Source organism: Lycium ferocissimum, chromosome 3 (assembly GCF_029784015.1).
Source record: "Lycium ferocissimum isolate CSIRO_LF1 chromosome 3, AGI_CSIRO_Lferr_CH_V1, whole genome shotgun sequence".
Classification (NCBI taxonomy): Eukaryota; Viridiplantae; Streptophyta; class Magnoliopsida; order Solanales; family Solanaceae; genus Lycium; species Lycium ferocissimum.
Window position 1 is genome coordinate 18927509 of NC_081344.1, and position 11998 is coordinate 18939506.

The 11998-nt window shown below is 32.9% G+C and overlaps 1 protein-coding gene and 1 long non-coding RNA gene across 2 annotated transcripts; both read right to left on the bottom strand.

Annotated features, from left to right (window-relative positions):
• Positions 1–654: 654 nt before the first annotated feature.
• LOC132048742 (pyruvate decarboxylase 3-like) lies at positions 655–7019 on the bottom strand. Its single transcript, XM_059439430.1, is given in 6 exon segments — positions 655–1231; positions 1332–1487; positions 1489–1524; positions 2840–2957; positions 3058–3166; positions 6941–7019. Coding segments are annotated over 6 exon segments (669 nt in total). The 3' UTR covers positions 655–1060.
• Positions 7020–8246: 1227 nt separating this feature from the next.
• On the bottom strand, positions 8247–11238 carry LOC132051005 (uncharacterized). Its single transcript, XR_009413544.1, has 2 exons — positions 11109–11238; positions 8247–8320 (listed from the first exon to the last, which is right to left on the bottom strand). It is a non-coding gene; the product is annotated as an uncharacterized LOC132051005 (long non-coding RNA).
• Positions 11239–11998: the final 760 nt, after the last annotated feature.

Sequence of the window (11998 nt, forward strand, 5' to 3'; positions counted from 1 at the left end):
TTGATAGCCAAATATACATATTCACTTTACTAGATGTATTCGTTCTTTGAGCAATTTTATATTTCTCGAATTTTCTTATTAAAATTACTGATTTCGTCACTGATTGCATCAAGAGGCTTCCATATGCACGCCTTTACATTAGAGGTAATGAATGCCCCCGCTATGATGTATTCTCATAAGCTTTTTCTGTGGGGTTTCTTTAAACTGAGATTCTCTCAATTCTCAATTTGTCATCCATCCATTTGATGTACATGCAAGTTTGAAGTGATTCTTCAAAAATCGAAATCATTCAATATATACATGGCCTCTTTGGTTATAAAACATGTCCAGCAATTATAAATTTGCTTCTGGATATATATATTTGGTTACATGTTCAGTTTACGTGAAACCAAAGCAATCGGAAGCAAGGTGAAATATAATTAAACTAACATTGTTAGGGATAGGAAAATATAGTTTCAAACCATAAACAAATGCGAGTAGTAACGTTAATACTCCCTCTGTCCTACTAATTTATGTGGCGTTTTTCGTTCTTGAGATTCAAAACTTGATCAACATATTAATAATCTAATCAATTTTAGCTTTAAGTCTCAATCGTTTTACTCTCAAGAAACATAAAACGTCATATAAACTGGAACATAAGGAGCAATTAAGATCGATTACAATTTGGTTTGAATTCTGCATGAAATTAAAAATATGATTTCGGTTCGTTTCAAATCCTAATAAATCAATGAAATGTAGTTTAATTGAATATATGGTAACACAGCAACATAACAAAGTAGAACTCATATAGTCATACTTTGTGTTCACCCAGATGGCCAGATCATTATCACATAACAAGGTCGCAAAGCTTCATAGAAGGCATCATGTTAAAAAAAACTTTGTTAAAAGAAAAGAGACAGCATTCCCAAAATTGACAATCTTATGAACAAGCAACACTAGCAGAATACCCTCGCATGTGATGCGAACTAGAAAACTAAAAATGAGAAATAACGTGGGAACTTGTCAACTTGCAGAACCGTTAATGTGGTGATCTGATATTTGCTATGAACATTCAGAAATTTTACTGAGAATTTGGTGGACGACTATTAGCCGCTGAGACTCTAGAACCCCATTCAAGCAGGTCTTTGCTGGTGTCATCCTTGTGGACAATCACTTCAATGAAGCACAAGCAGTCTTTCTTCACTCCAGTTGCAGTTTCAATTGCTTCCACAAGCTCCTTTTCACATTGAACCTAGTACAAGAATGCAAACGACGGTGAAATAATATTACTTTTGTTGAATAAATCTTATAAGTCGAACCAATGACTATTCTTGGACAGCAAAACTCCTCACCTTTGTTATCCAACATTTTCCTTCCCCATTGGGGATTGCATCGACTAGTCCAGTGTAATTCCAGTTCTTGGTCACATTGTAATGTTCGTCATGGATCTCAACTTCAAATGTATAACCACCATTGTATATCAAGAAGATGATAGTCCTCTGTACGCATGCATTCTAGCATCGTTGATATATCCTGAACAGTTACCTGTGAGTATTTTGCCATACAGAATGATTAGAGCAGATGGAATCGATAAACACAACCAATTCGTTGTGTTAAATTCAGTTCACAGCACAATCTCTTTTGGGATTTTTTCATTTTGGCCCGTCGGCCGAAATTATTTACAGCTGGCTAGCCAAATATACAAAAATACATACACTGATTATGTATATTAACATATATTATATGTATATTTATGATTAATACAAAACCTATGCATTTGCTGGCTAATAATTTTTTTAGTGGTCCAAAAAATTAATTATCCCATCTTTTTACCCGAAAGTAGGACCGACAATTTCGGCCCAAGCCCAATTGACCCGCCTAGGTTTTCATGGGTTTGGGCTAGCCCAACTTAACCCATTTATCCTGAGCAGCCCAAATCAGCCCATTACTTTAGCCCAATTGACCCATCTATTATTCTGATGTTTGTCCCCGGTCCTATGCTGGTAAAATTTTCATTTATCTTTCAGTCCCTTCCTCCATGTAATTACTAGTAACTACTAAGTAATAAGTATATGTTTTTTTTTTTTTTTTTTTTTAAGACTTTCCGTGGCATTTTTCTGTATTGATGTGTAATACTCCAAAATCAACTACTCCAACGTTTCTTTGAAATTTCTGTAGTATGATGTGTAATACTCCAAAATCAAGACTCAAAATTAAGGTTTTTTTTTTTTTTTTTTTAAGAAAAAAACAAATTATTTTGCTGCTACACAATATTTGATTTTACTCCCTGTTCTTGTCGAAATCCAACTCACTCTTTTTTATTTTCTGTTTTGTTGTTAGTAATAGTGTTTATTATTTCATTTTTCTCCTCTTTTTGGTTTGAAGAACTCTCTCTGCTAATTGGGGATTTACTTTATTTTGGAAAACCATTATTGCTTCGTGCACTTTCTCAAAACAAACATTCAGTCTTGAAAGTCTTGATTTTTCTGCTATTGTTTGACCTCTAAGTACTGCTTTTTTAAATGCAGATTAGGTGCATTAACGGACCCCTCCATCATTTGATGTGTTAGTATTTAAGAAAATTGTCGATATAGTGTAATGAGGAATTAATTAGTTAATGTATTGTGTAATCAGAAAAAGGAAACGGGATACTTCAAATTTATAATTTTTTAAAAAAAATATTGATTTTTTTATGTTTAAAAGTTGATCATATTGTAAAGAATTGGGTCAAGTTGAGGGGTTAAGTTACGGCTCATTATTTAGTCCATCTTGATCCAGCCCATACTGACCCGAATGCACTATGGGTAGGGTTGGGCATTAGCCCAACTTTAGCTCAAACGGCTCATTTGCCACCCCTAGCCTGAAAGCTACCATCACCAATGAAAGCAATCACCCTCTTTTCTTGTGCTGCATGTGCATAACCCAGAGTTGCCCCAACAGACCAACCAATAGATTCATACTGCATTTGGAACTCATACCTGAAAGAAAGCCAAAGAATAATAAAAGTCAGTATGATGAACACGAAAGGCAAATACACACGAAATACTTGGCATTTCACATTGTCATTTTTTAGCTTACCCGCATCCCTCAGGCAGTTTAAGATTCTGACAATTGAACCAAGAATCCCCAGTCTCAGCAATCACAGCAATGTCACCAGACAACCAATTAATTGCAAAACACAACAACCCTAATGAAGTTACTCATATGTCACAACTTATCTGATACTTTTGTAATTCTAAATTTAAGCAACTTACATGGTGCTCTTCTTATTTCAAGATATTCAAATGCTTGATGACATCCCCTTTTTGTACAACTTTCAAGAATACAAATTGGTTAAACCTTTACAAAGTTTGTCCAACATGACATTTTTTTCTATTAAAAAAACTTTCAAATATTATTTTAATATTTTCCTCCCATAAAACATACAAATCAAGTTAACATGTTTATCCTACCAATAAAAACTTAATTTAACATCCCAAAACATTTTGCAGTGTCAAATGTTTTAATACAAAAATTCCTACATACATGAGCAAAAACAGAGCATATTAAGTAAATATAATGACTTTCTCAAAATTATATACCTGGAAGAGATGCAAAATGGAACTGGTTCACGGCTAAGAGTTGGGTGCGGAATCCCCGGCAAGTTACAGCTTATGCTTATATAAACTGGCTGACTCTCTTTCAGCTTATGTTTTGGGTCTCGAAATCCGGACTACACCACATAGATTGGGACAGAGGATTACAATGTGTACACTACTTATACTGTGTACATATTTTGTAAACTAAAATTGTGTGCATATCTTGTAAACTAGACTGTGTACATATTTTATATGCTAGATGGCTAAATGGCATTTGGCTATAATTTCCCTAAAAATATTATACTCATCAATCAATCAACTAGTCTTCAATACCAAACACTTATATCAATTTTGCTCTATTACGACCTAAAGTGGAGTCCGGAGAGGTTAAGGGGATGGTTGGGGTGTGGATTGTAACGGCGTTAGGTGTTGCTAAACAGCCCCGACGTTGTGTGGGGTTTTACACATGTCAATTACTCCGATCTTCGCGTCCGTGGTGATTCACAAGAAGCAGTAGAATATTAATTTATGCAGATGCCCAGCCAATAGACCTAGCTTGTGATTTAGAACAGAAATTAACAGAAGCAAGTTAGACAAGATAACTCAACTAATAGTAGTAAATCATGTTTAGTCTAGTATACTAAGAACTAACATGTTCGCCATTTTTCTATATCTATTTCAAAACAGATCCCGAAATTGTAATATTGATTCAAATGCTTTGTTGATTAAGAGATCGATTTAGTCTAGCAAACTGCAAATAGCTGTCAGTTATATGGCGACAAATTAGCAGGCTGAATATTTGCCTCCTCTTATCTTGCACTGGCTGGTTGCCAATATTCAACCAATACGACATTTATTTTTCGAAATCTACATCACATTCAAAGCAAGACTATTTTAGCTCAAGGCCAATAGTGAAAAATATTACTGTGCTTATTGCAAAAGCTCTAGGCATTTTTCATGCAACACGTCATGTTTATGCACAATATGATTGTGCTCTAGTTAAATTCCCATGCATTGTTCTTAACTCCCAAGCTCAGCAGAGTGTTGCTTATATGTCTAGTATATGCACCGTAAGATATAGGAAAAATCGTTTTGCACCAACGAACTTTTAGCGCATGAACTAGTCCAAATCTATGATATAAAATTAATCTTTTGAGAATTTATGGTACTAATCTGATACGATACCTGAGCAATTAATCATTAATTAAATCTCAGAAAATTTCAGTAATTTTGATTAGGTGTACTACTATTTCATATATATATATATATATATATATATATATATATATATATATATATATATATATATATACACACACACACTCCTATGTTAGCACTGTACTTATTTTTTGTTTCTCTTAAATACCCTTAATGATATATTTCCAACACACACTAAAATGGGTAAATTTGTCTTTTTAGCCAAGAACTAAACCTAAACTTGTCTTCCCACTCCATCAGTTCAACCCAACTTCAACTCAAATGAAATTCAAAAAGAATAATAAATTGAAAGCCCTACGGTCTAATTAATGTTCTCAAAGCCTCATTCACTCAACGGAAGCCTTTGTAGTTGGGCTAATCTTCACATTGTTGTTGGGCTTAGCAAAAATCCAAAACAATGAAAAAGGAAATATTGAAAAGTTGAGAGTTCGCTTGTTCAATGGCTTGGAACTTCTCTACACAGACTAGATTGGGAGATGGAAGTCGGGATTGCACAGAAAATTTTATTTAAAAGACCAAATGTCCCTATTTTAATGACCTGTCAAGTATATATAAACTAGAGGGGTAGCGCCCGTGCTATTTTGAAAATTCTTTACTGCATCAAAGCTTAGCTTGATACAGTGTGCCTGTAAGATCTCGGGAACTTTCTATGAATTAATAAAAACTTATCCCCTTGGGCCAAGCATGATGCATCACATATATAATTGTATAGCTCGAACATTTACATGAAAATGACGAAAAAAGGGCATTTAGTTCCTCTTGCTTACCTTCTAAAAATGAAACATCAATACTTGTAGAACTAACATACACTCTGGACTCTTATTGTAATCATCCAGTTCTCTTCCACAACTGTGTTTTCTTGCTTGTACCTTTGTTGGTTCTTTATCTTATCAAGAACACTGAATATCTGTTTTCTGATTTGGCATAAAAAATGAAAGTCAATCCTGCTGGCCTTTTTGGCGTCAAACCTTGTTAGAGGTAGGAGTTGTGCTGAACATACTATTTCACCTAAACTTCTTTACCAGCAAAATCTCGAACTTTAGTATATGTAACTATACAACATGTTAACATTCTGTAAGCAAATGAATACTATTTTTTTCAGAAGTAGAGCTACAAGTATTCTCATAAGTATGACATGGCAAAATTTGTGCTAATTGTTAAATCTCAATCAAAATGTTCACCAAGAGTGTAAGACCCATACCATGTAATTGTAACAATTTACAATTAGTTAGCAGGTTTCTCCTAATAATGAATCAATAAAAAAATATATAAAAGATTTTCGCCTAAGAATTATATTGATCTTTTTGAAAACACCTTTTTATTAGTTCTGATTCATGAAGTATGATCATCATTCACAAAAGGACTTTAACTTTGGTTTATATTTCTTGTCCCTATCTATCAACTAAGCTTTAAAGAATAGATGATATCCTCATATTCAAGTTCTGACATTTGATTTTTTTTTTTTTTGGGAGAGACACTTGATTACTTATCTTTCTGTAGCATATTTTTTCTTTTACTATTAATTTTTCTTCAATTTTTTTAATAATTAAGTTACAATTTCGTCCAATATAAAATATTTAAAGGGTGAAAGCGAACAATATTTAGCTAAGGAGTTCGTGATTTTATATATAGATTTTTAGTTATGTGTGCTATGTATGTACTCCTATAAGTGAGAATAAAATAATGTATTGAGCTGTAAAATAAAAAATGATTGAAAATATTTAACTCTCTGAAAATGACAAAGGTTATGTCCGAAGAACATTCTTATAATCTTCCAAAAGGGCCACCAAAGCAGCCTACTTCCAACACCCTAACTTTTTTATGCTAGCTCTTCTTGTCTTGTATTACATGTGGATACTAATTATCACACATATAGAAAAATCCAAACCAATTCTATATCAATGACAACGTATCAAGCGTCTTATTGCTCTTTGAAAAGGCAGAGACATTTCAAGCAAAAGTTTTTGTACTTCCATCGGATGGTCATCAGACACTTTAGTAAAGCTAACACAGAAAGCGAGTATCTATCGATATTTTTATTAAATGCAATTCCAAATGTTTGAGTTCTAAGACACTAAAACCAAACCTGCATAAGTCTTCGACTAAAAATTAAAGCTAGTAATTTAAAGTAAAGTTAGCAAAAAAATAAAGTTACCTCTATTTACCCCTTCCCAAGGAAGTAGCAGTTGCGGCAGCCACCTTTTTTTCTGAATGCCGCAGCTGCAAGCTTCTTTGACTCCTCATTGATAGCATTTTAATAAATATTAGGACACTTCCCCGTAGTGAACACAAGATAAGCTCAACAGTAGCTGAAATTTTAGCCACATTCCATTGCTTGCTAAAATGCAGGTGCAAACAACTTTTTTTTTTTTTTTTTTTTTTTTTTGTGGTAACAATGCAAAAGATATGGTTTCTTTTTTGTCATCTAACAGTCATAAGCAGTTATACACAAATTGATTGATGAGGCGTTTAGGATTCCAATTCACTTGTGTGCAGGTAAAATATTTATGGTTAATCTTTTGCAAAACACCTATTATCTACACAAGTATATCTCCAACCACATATTTTCTCCTACTTGAGGTCCTAATATAGGAGTATCTTTCTAAAGAGCTTGATACCACCAAAACCTAAAAAATCATAAAGTTTAACAGATGACCATAGATATTATGTAAGTTTCTCTTTAGCAATTCCCAAAAACTCCTGTGAACACTCCCGTTTGTCTACTCCCAGAGACATCACGGGGCAAGTTGCACCTGTTTCCAATACAATAGAAAATTAGAAAGAAGAAAAGATTTCAAGGACATAAACAGATAATCCGTTGAGAATTACATATTCCTGAGAAAAGTATGGATAAGAATGCTACAAAACTTGATAAAGGAATGTTGCCAATCTCCATACTACTTGAAAGCAAAAAAATAATCACATTAGATTGGCAAGGAATGCTGAAGCGGGAGGCATATCAAAATTGAAATTGTTTTTCTACACCCTGTGAGGAAAGCAGCTTTGCAATTAAGCTAATCGTCTTTAAAATTTGTTTTCTGCAAAGTTCCCTTTAACTGAGTTTCTCTCAATATCAATGCACTAATTGAAACAACTACTGTATATTGCAAACATTAAACTGTTGTCCACTCTATTTGCATAAACTTTCTTTTCTTGTCCACTCTATACACATTACTTGGTTCCACCGTAACAAAGAGAAACTGATTGAAGACCTTATAAAAGAAGCAAACACAGTTGCCAAAAATTACTTAAAAAAAAAAAAAAAACTCAGTGTGATACTCCCTCAGTTAGCGAAAGAGAAATCTTGATAACCATGAAACATTTGATTGTACCGTACCAAAAGTTATTCATGTTAGGAATACTACTAATGATCTGTATGCAAAACATTTTAATTTTGGTATAAATCTATGAAACCAAGTAGAGATCAGTTAAATAATTGTAGGATTTCGCAAAGGTTTTCCTTTGACCGTACCTGTTCAAAAGCCTTGTCTTTGAGACTTCCTTGCTCCCAAAAAGCTTATTTCACTTGAGCTGCTAGCATTATACTTTTGAAAGATATTCACATCAAGAATTGAAATTCATTAGCTAAGTTTTGCTCTTACATCCATATGGATATGTTGTAGGCATGTATCGGTTGAGGTTAAATAAAACTTAGTTACATAAATTACGTACGCGGAAAGAAGACTCTAGCAAGTTGTTGGGTAAAGTACCCAAAAGTATGTTATTACGATAAGAAAGAATGTAATTTAAACCAAACGAAAACAGAACATAAAGCATTACCAGCTCCACAATCACCAAAGATTAAAAGCTTAGAACTGGCAAAATTGAGGTTTTACTAAACGGCACGACCTACAAAGTAATCATTAAGCCACAATACATTATACATGAATGATGAACCACAAATATGCCCTGAAGGGAATAAAAAAGGGAAAATGGAAAAAACAATGTATAGAAACTAAAATTTGAGATTCCCAAATTACCGAAAAACAGAGTGTCAAGAAAAAAGAGAAGTCACTCAAACAACGAAACAAATAGGGCGATAATCATCATATATTATTAAACGTGGGAAGTCTCTAAGTTAAAAGTTAGATTACCAAAATGTCCTTTAAAATTTGATAAACTGTCATTCTACCTTAAAACCAAATAATCAAAACCTCTCTCCTCACGCACTAAAGATGCAAATTAAAGTTTGTGTATATGAATTTAAATATATTTGAGTAGTGGGGTTATGAATTTATTATAGGCATTAAATCTGTTAATTGCACGAATTATATGCTTCCTATCTCTTTCTCATTCTTTGCTTCCTTTAGCTTCCATCCGTTAGATTACTTTTGATATTCTTTATCAAATTTTATAAATTGCACGGAACACTTCAAATTACTCAATTAGTATTTTCTTTTGTCTTTTGTCAAATCATTATCTACTCTAATTTTCTTTCTCTCACCACTTTCTGCAACAATTTGAGGTACATTACTCTTTTACAATTTTTTCACTTTCTTTTTTAAACCTTTTATAAGTTAATACCATTATTTGACACACCTTTCAAGCTTATTTTTTTTTATGAAAGAGTGAAAGATCAGAAATATGGAACCAAAAATGGTGGATGGATTGTGTAGAGAAGAAGAAGAAGAAGAAGTCGAGAAGGTGATACATCTTAGATGGCTTGTATTCTAGAAGGCTTGATTTAAAATTTGAATTTATTTTCTTTAATTCGGTGTTGCATGCTAGCACAAAACATGTCGATATTGACTTAAACGACTCAACCGATATTTCTGTCAAATTTTCAAATGAAAGGACTCGTAAGTTTGAATCAGATAAAGGGTACGTGTGTGTGTGTGTATATATATATATATCTTCTCTTTTTTGCAGCTGTACACTATGAAATTGATGGCAATGATCTACTAGCCATCATAATAAAGAAAAATATTAATCGAATTTCCGTATAACTTCTACAAAATACTACTTTCATTCGACGACAACTTCTTGATATGTATGCGGCTGTAAAAAGACGGAGATTACAATTTCTTAAAGACAAGACACAAACTTTAAGACGTTAAGCATTTTATCTTTCTTTTTTTACGGGTGTGGTTAGTAGAAATGTGCTACTACTTTTGAACTAATTCTTGAAATAACGCATATAGAGCTATGGAAGAGAGTCGACGATATTGGAAAGTTGCCGTCTCCTAATCGAAACGACATAAGAAGAATGTTGTGGATTGTGCTGTATATGGATCGTCTAGCTGGCTCAGTTTGGTCATTCTTTAGATTGTAAATTTATTCTCAGTCAAGAGGATTTAATACTTCTGCTTTTCTAATTTTTGGTCCATAACTCCTATTGTTTTCTCCCTAAGACCCTTACCCTCTTCCCTCTTTATTGATAGAGATGTAGTTGTTGTTGTTGTTGTTTTAATTTAGAGATCCTTTGCTATCCTTATTCCTTTAACAGGTTCTCAAACGTAGGATAGCAGGAAAAGTTAAAGAAAAAATTACCATAGCTAAAACAACGTGATGAACCATAGTTGCCACCGGTAAAATCATGACGCATTATAAGTCAAAAAATTAAATAGGCAAGTATATGTTCAGCTTATAAGCAAGTACAAATTTAGAATTTTACGTTAGAAATTGTCTCTATTGTAAGCAAGAACTCAAAGTAAAAGAAAATAGTCAAAAATTTCTAGATCCTAAAATGGATCGAGATAAAATAAAAAATAGCTAACATCATTAATGTGCGAGTCCAAATCATATTTTCAATAACTTTCTTGTGTTCTGTTTAAATAAATTACTATATAATACTTGATATTATGAACATTTGATTATATCAGCATATTGGTGTTATTATATTAAAAGGCTCATCCCAATTCAACATTGATTTCAGCAAGCTGGAGACTATTGAGAATTTGAGTAGCGAAGGCCAAGGCTTCTTGATATACATTGGTAAAAAATTCTTTTTTATTTTGGTAGAGCACAAAACCTTATATGAGCCTTGGAGATAGCAGTTGCCAAGAAACTCTTTAAAAAATAAGATAGTCCGTGCAGTGCTAATGTTAATTAAGCGTAAAATCATTTCACAATAAAGAAATTATTATGATAAGAAAATTATGATTCATTAGTTTGAGCTTACATATTTTCCCTCAAATTCCGTTTAACTTATCGCAAACATTCTAATATTATTTCTACCATTTTAAAACGTTTATACTAATTAGCATGGAATACACATGCAACACACTTGTCCAGAAACTAGTGAATTAAAAAAGTAAAGAAAAAAATTTATTCACATCCATGAGAAAATAAAACTTCAAAGTTTGAACAATCAGCAAAAGAAATATACTTTACGCAACTATTTTGAAGTTAAACCCAGAAAATTTATCCATGAAATAAAGAAATTGCCGCTCCATTCTCTCTCCCGTCCATGTGAGCTTCAAAAGGATCGAGCAAAAAACCAGAACAAAATTATTGGAAAAGAGGCAGTAGGTTAGGGGCTACAAGGACACGTGCTGGTACAGTGCAACTTTTTTAAGAAAATGATCAAATTACCTCTGCAATTTCCTTTGTACAGTTTCTATTACTTTTGGTACAACAAAGTAGAGCTGTGTTCGTACACCAACTTTCATTACTATAATAATAAAATATAAAAAAATATATAGTAATCTAGATTGCTTTGCTGAGAAAAGAACATAAATGGTCCCTTAATTATAATAGTAGGTTCAAAATAGTCCCTTAACTATGCACTTAACAGTTTTGGTCCTTTAAGTTTGCCACAAGTTAACAAAAATGATCCCTTAACTATGAAGGTTGGTTAAAAATAGTCCCTTAAGTATGCGCTTAACATTTTTGGTCCTTTACGTTCGGCAAAAGTTAACACTTTTAGTCTCCGACAAAATATTCATCGAACTCTCTTTGTTAGATTTGACGAGAACTATAAAAATATATATATATATTAGCGAGAACCCACATTTAGAGGTACACATCACTAAAAAAAAGACCAAATACCTCGAGACAAAACTGACGGTTGTTAGTCCGTTATAGGGAAAATCCAAGGAAAAAACTAACAAACTTGATAATGTCAAAAAATAGTGTGTCGGAATACAAAGACCGACAGACTTTGTCAATTAAAACAGAGGGAGTCCATCAGCTAAGTAAAATACACTAGACTTAAGAAATCAATTAGAAATAGTAGAACTACAAAAGTTGTTACTACTAAAAACAAGCGAAAAAAACGATGG